This window comes from Hemitrygon akajei, chromosome 8, assembly GCF_048418815.1.
Source record: "Hemitrygon akajei chromosome 8, sHemAka1.3, whole genome shotgun sequence".
NCBI classification, from domain to species: domain Eukaryota; kingdom Metazoa; phylum Chordata; class Chondrichthyes; order Myliobatiformes; family Dasyatidae; genus Hemitrygon; species Hemitrygon akajei.
The window spans coordinates 169,527,793-169,545,169 of NC_133131.1; the positions used below are offsets into that span (position 1 = coordinate 169,527,793).

The following is a 17,377-nucleotide window of genomic DNA, read 5'->3' on the forward strand; positions in this document are numbered from 1 at the left end:
GTACCTCCTTCCTGATGGCTTGAGTAAGAAGAGAACATGGTGTGGATGGTAAGGAGTCCTTGATGATGGATGCCTAAGCATGTAAGCTATAGGAAGCCCACACAGAAATTTATAAGATTTTGAGTGGCATAGATATAGCAGATGGTAGATTTTACTCAGGATTGAAATGTCTAGCCCTAGAGGATGTGCATTAAAGATGGGAGGGTGTAAGTTCAAAGATGTGTAGGTGAAGTATTTTCTTCAGACAGAGAGTACAGGGTGCCTGGAATGCACTACAATGGCGTGGGTGGAAACAAATTTGATAGAGGCATTTAATAGGTTCTTAGATAAGCATATGTATGTGCTGAAAATGGAAGGATATGGTCATGTGGGGAGATGGATGTGTGGAAAATGGAGGGATATGGACCTTGTGCAGTTAGCTTTTTAATTAGTGTGGAAAAACATCATGGGCCACAGGGCCTGTTCCTATTTACTGTATTCTATATACTAATTCAGTTGAAAATATAACTTGGTGTAATTTGGGATTAATCTGGCTCTTAGTATCACAGGGTCCTTTACTGGACATAACACCCAACATAACAATATTGAAAACCTATAACCTTTAAAACAGCATGTATTTTAATTCTATCTGAGAAAATCCATATGACCATAAGAGATAGGAGCAGAATTGGGCCATTCGGCCCATCGTTTCATCATGACGGATTTATTATCCCTCTCAACCCCATTCTCCTACCTTCTCCTCATAACTTTTCACGCCATGACTAACCAAAAGCCTATCAACCTCTGCCTTAAGTACACACAATGACTTGGACTCCACAGCTGTCTGTGGCAACAAATTCTTCAGATTCACCACACTCAGGCTAAAGAAATTCCACCTCATCTCCATTCCAAATGTAAGTCTCTCAATTCTGAGGTTGGGCCCTCTGATCCTAGACTTTCCCACCATAGGAAATAATGTCCCCACATCCAGTCTATCCACACCTTTCATCATTCAATAGGTTTCAATGAAATCCTGCCTCAATCTTCTAAATTCCAGTGAGTACAGGCCCAGAGCCATCAGACTCTCCTCATACAATAACCATTTCATCCCCAGAATCATTCTTGTGAACCTATCTGAACCCTGTCCAAAGTCAGTGCATCCTTTCTTGGCGAAGGGGCCTAAAACTGCTCACATACTCTAACTGAGGTCTCACCAGTACTTTATAAGCCCTTGGCATTACATCTTGGCTTTTATATTCTAGTCCTCTTGAAATAAATGCCAACATTACATTTACCTTCCACACCACCAACTCAGCCTGCAATTTAACCTTTTGGGAACCCTATACAAAGTCTCCTCAGTCCCCTTGTACCTTGGATTTTTGAATTTTCTGCCTGAAAATAATCTGTTTTTGTTCCTTCTACCAAAGTACATGACCGTACACTTCATGACACTGCATTCCATCTGACACTTCTTTGCCCATTCCCCTAATCTCTCTAAGTCCTTCTGCAGACACCCTACTTCCTCAACACCACCTGCCCCTCCACCTATCTTTGTATTGTCCATAAAGTTGGCCACAAAGCTGCCAATTCCATCATCCAAGTCACAGATATGTAATGTAAAAAGAAGCGGTCCCAACGCTGACCCCTGTGGCAAACCACTAGTCACTAGCAGCCAATCAGAAAAGGCTCAATTTATTCCCACGCTTTGCTTCCTGCTAATCAGCCACTATTTTATCCATGCTAGTATCTTTCCTGTAATACCATGAGCTTTTACCTTGTTAAGCAGCCTCACGTGTAGGACCTTGTCAAAAGTCTTCTGACAATCCAATTACACAACATCCACCAATTCTCTTTTTTCTATCTTGTTTGTTAATTCCTCAAAGAATTCCAACAGATTTGTCAGGCAAGATTTTCCCTTAAGGAAACCATGCTGAATTTGACCTATTTTATCATGTGTCTCCAAGTACCCCAAACTTCATCCTTAATAATTGACTCCAACATCTTCCCGAACACTGAGGTCAGGCTAACTGGCCTATAATTTCCTTTCTTCAGCCTCCTTCCCTTCATGAAGAGTGGAGTGACACTTGCAGTTTTCCATTCCTCAGGAACCATTCCAGAATCCAGTGATTCTTGAAAATTCATTACTAATGGTTCCACAATCTTTTCAGCTATCTCTTTCAGAACCCTGGGTTGGAGTCCATCGTGACTTATCTGCCTTTCAGCTTCCCAAACACCTTCTCCTTAGTAATAACAATTGCACTCACTTCTGTCCCTTGACACTCTCGAACTTCCAGCATATTGCTAATGTTTTCCACAGTGAAGGCAGGTGCAAGACACTTAGTTCATTTGCCACTTCTTTGCCCCCCATTATTACCTCTCCAGCATCATTTTCCAGAGGTCCAATATCTATACTCACCTCTCTTTTACTCTTTACATATCTGAAAAAAACCTTTGATATCATTGGCTAGCTTTCCTTCCTTATAGCTTTTATTGTTGCCTTCTGTGGTTTTAAAAAACTTCTCAATCTTCTAACTTCCGACTAATTTTTGCTCGATTATATGCCCTTTCTTTTGTTTCTATGTTGTTCTTGATTTCCCTTGTCAGCCACGGTTGCATCATCCTGACTTTAGAGTTCTACTTCTTTTTTGGGATGTATCTATCCTGCGTCTTCTGTATTTCACCCAGAAACTCCAACCATTGCTCTTCTGCCATCATCCCTGTTAGTGTCCCCTTCCAATCAACTTTGGCCAACTACCCTCTCATGCCTCTGTAATTCCCTTTACTCAACTGTAATACTGATACATCTGACATTAGCTTCTTCCTCTCAAATTGCAGGGTGAAGTCTATCATATCATGATCACTGTCTCCTAAGGGTTCATTTACCTGAAGCTCCCTAATCAAATCCAATTCATTACAGAACACCTGATCCAGAACAGCCTTTCCCCTTGACGACTCAACTATAAGCAGCTCTAAAAAGCTATCTTTTAGACATTCTAGAAATTCCCAATCTACCTGCAAAAGGAAATACTCCATGACCCATAACGTTGCCCTTTGACATGCCTTTTCTATCTCCCATTGTAATTTGCAACCCATGTCCTGGCTACTGTTTGGAGGCCTGTACGTAACTCCCATCAGGGACATTTTACCCTTGCAGTTTCTACCCACACAGATTCTACATCTCCCAATCCTATGTCACCTCTTTCTAAAGATTTGATTTCATTTTTTACCAACAGAGCCACAGCAGCCCCTCTGCCCACCTGCCTGTCCTTGGACATTAAGCTCCCAACTCTGATCTTCTTTCAGCCGAGACCCAGTAATGTCCACATTGCCATACATACCAATCTGTAACTGTGCTACGCGATCATCTACCCTATTCCATATATTTTGTGCATTCAAATATAACACCTTCAGTCCCATTTTCATCACCCTTTTTGATTTTGTTGTCATATAACACTGCAAATTATCCCACTGACTGCAGTTTTGCCCCATCATCTGCCTGTCCTTCCTGACAGTCTCACTACACACTGCATCTAGTTGTATATTACCTGCCCCATCCTCAGCCCTATCACTCTGAATCCCATCTGCCTACTAAATTAGTTTAAACGCTCCCCAACAGCTCTAGCAAACCTGCCCATGAGGATATTGGACAAAACAAATGAACAAATTTAATGTAAGTAGATTTGCAGTTTGCTGAGATTACACTCAGCAGTTGATCTTACCTCATACACTTGACCCACTTTATAATCCGTGAACAGAATAACCGGTGGATTTGCCAGAAAAACAGGAATAAGTTCAGCAGGGTCACTGTACAACAAAGAGGAACTATATTACACATTAATCATCCTAAACTTCCTAAGATTCATCTCTTTTATATTTTATCATATTTTGCCAAAAAACATGGGAGCAAAATTAGGCCATTTGAACCATCAAGTCTGCTCTGCAACTCGATCACGCAGATTTATCTTCTCTTTCAACCCCAGTTTCCCGCCTTTTCTCCAGAACATCTGATGCGCTTACTAATCAAGAATCTATTAACCTCCACTTTCAGTATACCCAAGGTCTTGGCCTCCACAGCTGTCTGTGGAAATGTATTCACACATTCAACACCCTCTGGCTAAAGAAATTCCTCCTCATCTATGTGCTCTAGATATTCCTATCTTCATTTCATTTTGCTATCAAGAAAGTTTTGATACCACCCTCAGTGGGCATGGACCACTGCTGAGTGTGCTGGCCTGAGCAGTGCAGCCATCAGCCGTCATGGGCAGCCTCTCCATACCAAGTCATAGAGCTGGAAGAGCCTCCACCTGTCAATGGATAACTTTACTCACTGCAACACTGAGCTGATTCCACAGCCTATGGACACACTTTTAAGAACTTTACAACTCATGTTCACAATATTTATTGCTTTTTTTTCATTTTTGCACCATTTCAACATTGGTTCTTTCCTTCTTTGCTGTGTACAATTTTTCATTTATTCAAATGTGTTTCGTTGTTTTTACTGTGAATGCCCACAAGAAAATGAATCTCAGGGTTGTGTATGGTGACATATACAGTACTCTGCAAAGTTCTTGGGCACACATATATTGCTAGGGAGTCTAAGACTTTTGCACAATGCAATATTTGACAATGTGGAGCAGAGAGTGAGTTTGTAAATCTGGCAGGAGAGAAGGATGTTGGGAATCGCAAGGGTGGAGCATCACAGGAGGGGTGTGGGACAGGTGGTGGAGAAGAAGTGCCAGAGGGGGGTTTGTGAGGGTGCAGACACACCCAGCCCTGAGATACCAGGCAAGGCCATTTGATTCCAAACAATTGGTTTATTGATCAATACAAAATGTTTCTCTGGTGCTTCCTGGTGCTTCCTGCTCCCTCCTCTCTCCCTTCCCCTTTTTCCCAACCATGATTCCCCTCTCCCTGCCCCCTTCCCACTCCCTGTGCACAATAGAGACCCATAGCAGAATCGAGTTTATCATAACTCACATATGTCATGAAATTTGTTTTTTTTGTGGGAGCAGCAGTACAGTACAATGCATAAAATTACTACAGGTCTTGGGAACGCTAGCTACATATATGTGCCCAAGACTTTTGCACAGGACTGCATATACTTTAGTAATAAATTTACTTTGAACATTAAACAGATCAGTGCACTATGGTATATCGTTGAGTTGGGTACATAGTGTAATGTTGTTCTGACAACTGGGTGTCCATCTGGAGCAGAATTCAATACCAAATGCAATTCCTGTTGTAAGACTGTAAGAAGATAAGAAACTGGAGCAAAATTAGACCATTTGACTATCGAGTCTGCTTTGCCATTCCATCAGGGCTAATTTATTTTCCCTCTCAACCCCATTCTCTAGCCTTCTCCCCTTTCATGCCTTTACTAATTAAGATCTATGCATGGGTTTTCTCTCACAGTCTGAAGATGTACCAAGTGGGTTAATTAGTCCTTGTAAATTATCCCATGATTTGTTTAAGGTCAATCAGGTTTGTTGGGGTTTGTTGGAGCAGTGTGGCTCAAAGGGCTGGAAGTAATATTAAAGTAAAATAAATAAAATAAATATACCCAATGACTTGGCCTCCACTGCCGTCTGTGGCAATAAATTCCACAAATTCACCACTCTCTGGCTAAAATAAATCCTCCTCATCTCTGTTCTAAAAGGGACATTCTTTTATTGTGAAATTATGCACTCAGATCCTAGACTCTCCCACTCTATCTAGACCTTTCAATATTTGGTACATTTCAATGAGATAACCCCTTATTCTTCTAAACTCCAGCAAGTACAGGCCCAGAGTCATCATCTGCACATTATATGGTAACTCTTTCATCCCTGGAATATATCTCATAAACCTCCCCAGACCCTTCTCAATGCCAGCAAACCTTTCTTAGATATGGGGCCCAAAACTGCTTGCAATATTCCAGATGGGGTCTAACCAATGCCTCATGAAGTCTCAGCATTGCATCTTTGCTTTTATATATAAGTTGTAGAAGAACTCTTCAGACTTATATTGCTTTTTAGTCATAAGAAAGTCATAGAGTTATATAGCATGGCAACAGGCCCTTCAGCACAATTTACCCATGCCTACCAAGATGGCTATCTGAGCCAGCCCCACTTGCTCACATTTGGCCATTATCCCTCTAAATCTTTCCTATCGACGTACCTGGCAATCTCTTCCCTTGCTTCCTTATGTGAGGGAAGGAAGTCACATGCCTAGAAAGCAGTCCCTATCTCAATTTTCCATGACACAATACTGCATAACTGTCCATGTATCATGAAACATAAGGTATGAAAGACTAAACTTCGTCTTTATTTATTTGCTTTTTGTCATATAAATTACACAAGAGTGAATTTTATTCCATATCTCAAAATCTGTGAGTTAATTACAGAGACATCGAATAGCATAGCATGGAAACAGGCCCTTGGTTCATCCTGACCAAGATGCCCAACTGAGCTAGTCCCATTTCTCCCATTCTCTAAACTTTTCCTATCCAAATGTCTTTTAAATGTTATTATTGTACCTACCTCAATCATTTCTTCTGGTAAGTTGTTACCACATTCTGTGGGAAAAGTTTTCTCCTTAGATGCCTATTAAATCTTTCTTCACTCACCTTACACCTGTACTATTTAGTTTTTGACTACCTTTTCCTGAGAAATATACTGTGTGACTTCATCCCATCAATGACTTTATACACCTCTGCAAGGTCAGCCTTCAGTCTCCAATGATGTTCCAATGACTAAGGTCCTGGTCAACCCAACCTCTCCCTATAACTCAGGCCCTCAAGTCCTGGCAATATTCTCATAAATCTTCCTTGCATTCACTCGCACTTCTAACATGGTAACCAAAGCTATACACAATACTCCAGGTGAAGCCTCACCTATGTTTTGTACAACTACCATAACATCCTAGCTTCTGTACTCAATGATGACCAATGACTGATGCAGCATGATGCACACCTTCTTCACCACTCAGTCTACCCACGATACAACCTTCAGGTAACTACGTACTGTGACTCCTAGGTGCCTCTGGGTTGGAGTACTCCTCAGAGCCCTACTATCCACTGTGAAACTCCTACGCTGGTTTGACTTGTCAAAATGCAACATCATGTACTTAACTGGATCGAACACATTTGCCATTCCTTGGCCACTTACCCAAATAATCAAAGTCAAAGTCAAAATACCAGGGGGAATAATTTTAAGGTGATTGGAGGAGAGTATAGGGGGAGAGGAATGTTTGAGTTAAGTTCTTTATTTAGAGAGTGGTAAGTGTGTGGAATATCCTGCTAGGGGTGGTTGTAGAGGCAGATACATTAGGGGCACTTAAGCAATTCTTAGAAAGGCAAATGGATGACAGGTTGATCTTGGAGTAAGTTAAAAGATCAACACAATATTATGGGCTGAAGGTCTGTATTGTGCAGTAATCTTCTAAGTTCTATGTTCTAAAAGCGAGTTTATTGTCAAATGCCCAAGTACACAAATGCACAGCTGCAATTCAAATCTTACTTGCAGCAGCATCACAGGCACACAGCATCTGATAAAGAGCAAATTAAACAAACAATAAATTGAGTACAACTTTTACAAGAAAGAACATAATTAGAACAAAAAGTCATCCATTTTAGTGTAAAGTGATCACAATGGTCCCTTAGATAAAGTGATCAAGCTTCTCCTGTAATTTATGATAGCCTTCTGCACTATCTAAGTGTCTTAGGGTCTAAGGGGAAATATCATTACCATAATGGCTGGAATGCAGGGGTGGCCTGCATCCATAAATGTACATCTTTTGAACTTATTTTTTGGCAAGTGGTTTGTTTTTAAATCCAGTCTTTCAGCTATCGTGATAAACATCAATATTCTGCATGCTTTACTATATCAAATGTTAAAAGAATTTGATGGAAATGCTATTGGAATTTAATCTGCACAACCACCTAAAAGTAATCATACATACACATGGTCCAGTGATGTAGGAAGGAAAAAAAAGCTTTCATCTTTACAACTCCATTCTTCTGGTCCCCTTGCACCTTTGAACCAACACGGTATGTTGTGTGTGATTACTGTTGTGATATGGGAAGCATAGCAATATATTTGTTGAAAGCAAGATCACATGACTGCTGCTGGTCAAGTCCTGATGTCAAAATCAAACCCATGATCATCGAGTCCTGGCGTCAAAGCCCAGAGGTTGAATCTGTGATTAGCGAATCTTGGGGTCGAAACTCAAAGGTCAGCTAAATCCAGAGAGCAAAGCCAAAGGTCAAATTCCAGAGCCCAAGTACAATAGGGACCTTTAAGAGACTCAGATAGGCACATGGATGATAGAAAAACGGAGGGGTATGTGGGAGGGAAGGTTAGATCGATCTTAGAGTAGGTTAAAAGTTTGGCAAAACATCTGGCAATGAAGGGCTTGTACTGTGCGGTAACGTTCTATGTTCTAATGCAACATTCCTGCTATTGCTCTGGAAATAAACTCTAATAATAAATTAAGGACTCTATACCTTTCCTCGACAAATATCTTTCTATCACCAACCATCTTCTCCACTTTCTTCTTAGGAATGATGAGTGATTTGCCTCCCTGATGAGGGGGCAAATAGCGTGGGTTCTTCAGGAAGTTGTGACATCTCTCCAACCTCATCATATCTTCTCGTGCCTGGATCCGATCGGCCATAGGTGGCTCATCTCTCCAAATTCTCTTCTTGAATTTTTCTTCCTTTCAAATGAAGGAACTCACAGTTGGGTGAAGAGTGAGAAATTTCCATTTTTGCCATTTATCCTGCCATCTTACCTTGTGCAAACTAAATGACATTAAGCATATTTTGGCTGCACTGTAGCCTAGTAGTTAGCACAATCATTTTACAGTACCAGTGATTCAATTCCAGCCATCGTTTGTACGTTCTCCCTGTGACCACATGGGTTTCTTCCAGGTGCTCCAGTACCTTCCTAAGTTCCAAAGTCATACAAGTTAGGGTTAGGGTTTGTGAGTTGTGGGCATGCTATATGGCGAAACTTGTGGGCTGTCCTCTGCACAATACTTTGACTATGTTGGTCAGTTACACAAATGATGCATTTCATTGTATGTTTCAATGCACATGTGACAACTAAAGCTCAGCTTCCCAAGTGCATAACCTCTACCATCAAAAAGTCAGTAACAAGGGAAACAAACACATCTAAGGGGTTTTACCCCTCCACAGTCGGAGAAAGGATGTTCAATGTGGCCAACATCTTTCATCAGCTCAGAATAGGAACTGAACCACAATGGTACTGGAGCATTTGCAAACTGCACTGACCAGATCAATACATCAATGATAATCCTTTCACTCTTATAAATTACTTTAAGAATTAATAATAGTCTTCTCTTAAAACAGGCCTAGTGATTTTCTGACTACCTGGAGTGATTGAACTCTTGACCCAATTCCCAGGTCTTTATGGTTCAGCACTATGGCCCTTCGACCTTATGAGGAGGAACTCCTTTAGCTGGGGAGGGTGGGGGGAGGAGTGAATCTGTGGAATTTATTGCCACAGACGGCTGTGGAGGCCAAGTCATTGGGTATATTTAAAGTGGAGGTTGACGGGTTCTTGATTAGTAGAGGTGTCAATGATGATGGGAAGAAGGCAGGAGAATGGGTTTGAGAGGGATAATAAATCAGCCATGATAGAATGGCGGAGCAGACTGGATGGGCTGAATGGCCTGATTCTGCTCCCGTGTCCTACGTATTACTTTAGTTTGAATTGATCTGTTTGGATGGCATGCAAAACAAAGTTTTCCCTGTACCTTGTGACACGTGATAAACCAATAACCAACATTCTGTTATACCTCACTGACTGTACCAGTGAAATCTGACTTCATCTTTCAGGCATCAGCAAGAGATTAGCTTCATTTGTCAAATGCACATCAAAACATGTAGTGAAATGCATAATTTGTATCAAATCAAATCAGCAAGTACTGTGCTGGGCAGTGTCACTATGTTTCCAGCGCAAACATAGTGTGCCCACTATTCACTAATCTTTACTGTATGTCTTTGAGCATCTGGACGAAACCCAAGCATCACACAAAATGCTGGAGGAACTCAGCAGGCCAGGGTAGCATCAAAGGAAAAGAATATAGTTGACATTTTGGACTGAAACCCTTCAGCAGGACTGGAGAAAAAAAGCTGGGGAGTAGATTTAAAAGGTGGGATGAGAGGAACACAAGGTGATAGGTGAAACCTGAAGGCGGAGGGATGAAGTAAAATGCTTGGAAGTTGATAGGTGAAAGAGACAGAAGGCCATGGAAGAAAGAATAGGGGGGGGAGGAGCACCAGAGGAAGTCGATGGGTGGGCAAGGAGTTAAGGTGAGAGAGGGACAGTGGGATGGGAAATGATGAAGGTGGGGGGGGGGGTGGAGGCATTACCACAAGTTCAGGAAATCAATGTTCATGCCATCAGGGGGAGGCTATCTAAATGGAATATAAGGTGTTGTTCCTCCAACCTAAGTGTGATGGCATCACAATCCCTGGTGCTCCATGGCCTTCTGTCTCTTTCAACTTCCCAGCTTTTTACTTCATCCCTCCCCCTTCAGGTTTCACCTATCACCTTGTGGTCCTCTCACTCCACCTTTTAAATCTACTCCCCAGCTTTTTATCTCCAGTCCTGCCAAAGGGTTTCGGCTGAAATGTCGACAATATTCTTTTCCATAGATGTTGCTTGGCCTGCTGAGTTCCTCCAGCATTTTGTGTGTGTTGCTTGGATTTCCAGCATCTATAGATTTTCTCTTGTTTGAGGAGGAAACCCAAGCAGTCACAGGGAGAATGTACAATCTCCTTATAAACAGGGGTGAGAATTGACCCCTGATCTTACAGGTGCCACAGTAATAGTGCTACCCTAACCACAAGGTTAACGTGCCATTTGTTCAGAAGCAACAGCTGATTCCAAGCAGGGAATTACAGTTCCTGCCAGCATCCTTATATAATCTTGAAAGACATACCTGAAGGCTGGATTTTTTCAAACTTGTGGATTCAGCAGGAGATGGTGATAAAGTTAAGGATGAGATGTCTCCCTGCAATGTCCATAGTTCCTTAGGTGGGCATATATCTAAGTAACCGTCATCCACTGGGCTTTGAGAAGTCTGCTGTTTGAAGCTGAATGTTAGCTCTGAATAATGGACTGTGGGCTTTCCTGAAGAATAAAACAAAAATGGTGGAAATTATTTAACATGATTCATTGAACATGGAGGCAGGGGGATTGAAAGATAATGACAGGGGGATTACCAGCTCTGTTCTAGATGAAAGGGAGTAGGAGGAAGGGGAGGAGTCACTAAAACCCCAATACTTGTATTATAATTGACCAGTTATGATAAAACTTTCAACTCTAATTGGAAGGTGCTGCCTGGATTAGAGGATATGAGCTATATGGAGAGGTTGAACAAACTTAGTTTGTTTTGTTTGCAGCTTCAGTGGCTGAGGAGAGACTGAAAGAAGTTTAAAGATTAGCTTTATTTGTCAAATGTACATTAAAGAAATAGAGAAATGCTTTATTTTTCATGTTAACGACCAATGCAATATGGGAATGTGCTGGGGACAGCCCACAAGTGTCACCATGCTACTGGCACAACATGGCATGCCCAAAACTTACTAACTCTAACCCATACATCATTGGAATGTGGGAGGAACCTGGAGCACTCTGAAGAAGCCCACACAGTCACAGGGAGATTGTGTAAACTCCTTATAGACAGTGGCAGGAATCAAACCAAACCAACTCTGAAGCTAAGTATAGAGCAACACAGCACTAGACAGGCCAGCCAGCCCACAATGTCCTTTTCCTGTGTATCATCCATATCCTTCCATTCTCTTCCTTCTCATGTGTCTATCAAAAAACCTCTTAAATTCTATTAAACTGACTGCTTCCACCACTCCCCTCCCAATAACACATTCCAGGCACCTGCCACTCTAAATAAAAAAACATACTGCCTCTCACATCACCTTTAAACTCACCCCCCAACCTTAAAAGCATGCCTCTGGTGTTTAACAATTCTACCCTGGGGAAGAGATTCTAAGACTCTCCCTTATCTATGTCTCTCATAACTTAAAAAACCTCTATCAGGTATCCCTTCAGACTCCATTGCTCTAGGTAGAACAACCCTGGTTTGTTCAATCTTTCCTTATAGTTCATACTCTCTAATCCAAGCAACATACTGGTAAACCTTAAGGTTGTTAAAGCCGGAGGTGGTAATAGGGACAAGATCCCACTACTTATTAAATGCTCCCAGTGATGTGCACCTCAAATAGCCTCTGACAACCAAGCCCAGCTCCTGGCCTTCATGAGTGGCTTTGATACTAAGCTCAGTTGAATCGTTCCTACTGACAGAAGAAGGGACAAAGGCAGTTTACTGGCACCTTAAAACCTGTTGCTTTGGGCAGACGGGGCTCATCAGCTGGGTTTGGTAGCTCATCTAGGAGAAGGAAAACTCTGATCTCAAACCTCCACTGCCTTGTGGCTATACCCACACATGGGAAAGACTTTAGGAGTAAACCCCAAGGGAAAAATCCTGATCTGGAGTCCTACATTGGCAACTCCAGCAATGCTGCTGGCTCCAAACTGTATCAGTCTCTGCGTTCCTTTGGATTCATCAGATGCATGGAGAGCGGGAGCTTGCTACATGGGCAACAGCTTGTTTTCCATATCGTACTGCCCAGGCTGGCGTATCTAGACAGCTAGGACTCAATATCCATGGTCAACTCTGACCAACAGAGGCTCTCGATTCAACTTGACTGGTAAACCTCTTCAGCACCCTTTCCACTGTCGATACATCCTTCCTGTAACGGGGAGGCAAGAACTGTACACAATACTCCAACTGCGATCTGACTAAAGTTTTATATAGCTACAACATGCTTCCTTACTCTTCAACACTCCTGCCAAAGAAGCCAAGCATTTCATACATACAAATCATCATCAAATGCTGCCATGTCGTATGATGTGGGTGATCATGGTCTTTATTCTGACCTCTGTGGGGAAAACCCCCTTCACACTGTTGGTCTTTCCATGACCATGATCATTTGTCACACGCACATCAAAACATGTAGTGAAATGCATAATGTGTATCAAATCAAATCAAATCAGCAAGGTCTGTGCTGGGCATTGTCACCATGTTCCCAGCACCAACATAGCATGCTCACAACTCATTAACCTTTACTGTACGTCTTTCAGCATCTGGAGGAAATTTTTGTCAAATTTTTCTACAGAAGTGGTTTGCAAATGCCTTCTTCTGGGCAGTGTCTTTACAAGACGGGTGACCTCAGCCATTATCAATACTCTTTAAAGACTGTCTTCATGACATCAGTGGTCGCATAACCAGGACTTGTGATATGTACCAGCTGCTCATACGACCATGCACCATCTGCTCCTATGGCTTCACATGACGTTGATCGGGGGAGGGACTGAGCAGGTGTTACACCTCGCCCAGGGGTGATCTGCAGGCTAGTGGAAGGAAGGAGCACCTTACACTTCCTTTGCTAGAGACTTATCTCTACCCTGCCACCCAATACATACAAAATGCTAGTGGAACTCAGCAGGTGAGGCAGCATCTATGGAAAGGAATAAACAGTCAATGTTTTGGCCTGAGATTAAGCATGTCATATGTCTTCCTAACCACCTTATCCACTAGGAGCCTAAGATACCTCTGTACTTCAGTATTTTAAAGGGGCCTGCCATTCACTATATACTTTCTCCTTTTATTTGACCTCAAAAAGTGCAACATTTTCTGAAACTCCCAAAAACACCCAAAGCATTTGGGGAAGAGAACAATGGAGACTGACCTGGAGTGTGATTGAATAGTCATGTGCACTGGCCGTATACAAGGTTTTAAACAGAAGATGACCTGAGATAAGAGTGCTACTGGAATCCATCAGTCTTAAGGATAGTGTAGAAGAGTACCCTTGAGGTCAAAGAATGTAACCAATCTCAGAATGTTGATGGGGAACTGATTGCTTTCAGTGGCTTGGGAATGGAGTTTGTGGCCGGAGCCAAGGTTCATTCATTGCTCAGTGGTTGCTGTCATGGTTAAAGCAAAACAGGGAAAACAGAACAATCTAACACATCAACATCCACCATCACCTCTAACCAAAGAGCATGCATGATAACAGTAAGGAAAATCTCTCTCCAAAGGCAGGAAAGTCAGTAACAAGTGGACAGATTCAGGATAATTGAAAATGAGGAGTTCAGATAAGGAGTGTGCTACCTGAAAGGATGATTTTAACAAATCCAATAGAAATTTTCAGAACAGAATTGCACAAGTTCTTGCAAAGTTTATGTGGGGAAAAAAGATTAGCTTTATTTGTTATACACACATTGAAACAAACAGTGAAATGTGTAGTTTGCATCAGTTAGGATTGTGCAGGACAGACCACAAGTGTTGTCACATATTGTGTGCCAATGTAGCCTCCCACAACTCACTAACCCTGACCCAAAGGTCTTTGAAATGTGGGAAGAAGCCAAAGCACCTAGAAGAAACACACACAATCACGGGGGGAGCAGAATAGATGCCATGGTCGCATAGCGGTTAACACAATGCTATTACAGCTTGGGGCATTGGAATTTGGAGTTCAATCCCAGCATCTCTGTACATCCTCCCTGTAGCATGCATGGGTACTCCAGTTCCCTCCCACAGTGCAAAGGTGTACTGGGTAGGTTAATTGGTCATTGAAGATTTGGTTAGGGCTAAATCGGGGTTGTCAGTGTTGCTAGGGTGCCACAGCTCTAAGGGCTGGATAGGTCGATTCTGTCCTGTATCTCTAAATAAATAAATAAATATGGACAAACTTCTTACAGGCAGCAGCAGCAGTTGAACCCTGATTGGTGATTGGTGGTGTTGTAAAGCAATCTGCCACACTACCATGTTGTCCCTTTTTTACAAGGCATCAGGAAAAACATGAAACACACTACTACAAGGCTTCCAGAGTCACTGTTTATCAGATAGAGTGGTGGTGCATGAATACTAGTCCCGCTGCTGTCTATCTCCCTGTGAATGTGTGGGTTTCCTCTGGGTGACCCATCTTCCTCCCACAGTCCAGTTGGTCACTGTAAACTGGGCTGGGGGTATATCGGAGGCTGCTGGGCGATGCGGCTCAAAGGGCTGGAAGGACCTACTCTGCACTGTATCTCAATAAATAAATAACAATAAAAAAAGAACTGAATTGACTTTTATTTCTTACATCCTTCATATACATGAGGAGTAAAAATCTTTACGTTACGTCTCTGTCTAAATGTGCAATGTGAAATTTACAATAAATAGTATGTATAAAAAAAGCAGAGCAGTCAAAATAACACAGAAATACAATTGTATCAGTGTGAGTTAATCAGTCTGATGGCCTGGTGGAAGAAGCTGTCCTGGAGCCTGTTGGTCCTGGCTTTTATGCTGCGGTACCGCTTCCCGGATGGTAGCAGCTGGAACAGTTTGTGGTTGGGGTGACTTGGGTTCCCAATGATGCCTCAGCTCTTTGAAAATATCTTGAATAGTGGGAGGTTCACATCTACAGATGCACTGGGCGGTTCCCATACCAGGCAGTGATACAACTAGTCAGGATGCTCTCAATTGTGCCCTGTGCAAAGTTTTTAGGATTTGGGGGCCCATACCGAACTTCCTCAACCATCTGAGGTGAGAGGCACTGTTGTGCCTTTTTCACCGTACAGCTGGTGTGTACAGACCACATGAGATCCTCAGTGATGTGTATGCCGAAGAACTTAAAGCTGTTTGCCCTATCAACCCCAGATCCATTGACGTCAATGGGAGTTAGCCCATCTCCATTCCTCCTGTAGTTCACAAACAGCTCCTTTGTTTTTGCGACATTGAGGGGAGGCGTTATTTTATTGACACCACTGTGTCAGAGTGATGACTTCTTCTCTGTAGGCTGCCTCATTATTATTTGAGATTAGGCCAATCAATGTAGAATAATCAGCAATTTAATTAGTAGATTGGAGCTGAGGGTGGCGATGCAGTCGTGGGTATACAGAGAGTAAAGGGGGCTTAGGACACGGCCCTGAGGGGCAGCTGTGCTGAGGGTCAAAGGGACAGAGGTGAGGGAGCCCACTCTTACTACCTACAAGTGATCTGATAGGAAGTCCAGGATCCAGCTACACAATGCAGGGTGAAGGCCAAGGTCTCTGAGCTTCTTGTCGAGCCTGAAGGGAATTATGGTGTTGAATGCTGAACTGTAGTCCAAGAACAGCATACTCACATAAGTAAAAATAAATAAACAATACACTCAGTGGCCTTTTTATTAGGTACCTCCTGTGCCCGCTGAATTTATTGGAGCTGTAGGTGTCTGTGGTCTTCTGCTTCTGTAGCTCATTCATTTCAAGGTTCGACATGTTATGTGTTTAGGAATGCTCTTTTGCACTCCCTTGTTGTACCGCATGGTCATTGCTTTCTTGTCAGCTTGAATCAGTCTGGCCATTCTCCTCTGTCCTCTCTCATTAACAAGGTGGTTTTGCACACAGAACTGCCACTCACTGGATGTTTATTGCACCATTCTCTGTAAACTCTAGAGGCTGTTGTACATGAAAATCCAAAGAGATCAGCAGTTTCTGAGATACTCATAATACCCCATCTGGTACCAGCAATCACTCAATGGTCAAAGTCACTTAGATCATATTTCTTCCCTATTCTGAATTTGGTCTGAACAATAACTGAACCTCTTGACCATGACTACATGCTTTTATGCATTGAGTTGCTGCTACATGATTGGTTAGTTAGGTATTTGCATTAACGAGCAAGTGTACAGGTGTATCTAATAAAGTGGATACTGAGTGTTGATACTACATTTTCCCCGTTTTGTACCACCTCAGTGTAAGTACTGTATTTATGCATGGAATGTTATTTCTAAATAACATGTAAATGAATGTTTTTCACTGTATGTGTGACAATCATAAACTAATTACCAATTACCTACCGAACACACTGAAAGCTGGAGGAACTCAGCAAGTCAGACAACATTATAGAAAAGAGTAAACAGTTGACATTTTGGGCACAAGACCCTTCTTCAGTACTCATGTGGTTTTATAGGAGGGTGAAGAAATGTGATGCTTAGCTGGAAGCTCATGGTACTCCACTGACTGGCTACCAGTGCCAGCCCAAACTACGTACTAGCCATTTGTTGTGAATCTAATATTCTTCACAAGAGTAGGTCATGGATTTTCCCAAACCCTTTCTGACATAACAGAGCCACCACAAAAGCACTTAACATTACCATAGTCACAGTTCTGATGAATGGTCAGCCAGTTCTGATGAACAGCCTGAAGGGTTAACTCTTTATTTCTCTCCATAGATGCTGCTTGATCTGTTGAGTTCCTCTGCCATTTTGTATGCATTGCTCAAGATTTCAGGCATCTGTAGGATCGCTTATTTATTTATTTTATATTTATTTAGAGATACAGCATGGAAA

The 17,377-nt window shown here is 42.2% G+C and overlaps 1 protein-coding gene across 1 annotated transcript in view; it reads right to left on the reverse strand.

Annotated features, from left to right (window-relative positions):
• The window catches only part of dlec1 (DLEC1 cilia and flagella associated protein), a 212,563-nt gene that overhangs the window by 162,778 nt on the left and 32,408 nt on the right, over positions 1–17,377 (reverse strand). Inside the window, exons 8-10 of the mRNA XM_073055048.1 lie at positions 10,927–11,117; positions 8,462–8,673; positions 3,699–3,783 (exon numbers count right to left, since the gene is read on the reverse strand). Of these exons, the coding sequence (XP_072911149.1) occupies positions 3,699–3,783; positions 8,462–8,673; positions 10,927–11,117 (488 nt within the window). The remainder of the gene's footprint in view (positions 1–3,698; positions 3,784–8,461; positions 8,674–10,926; positions 11,118–17,377) is intronic.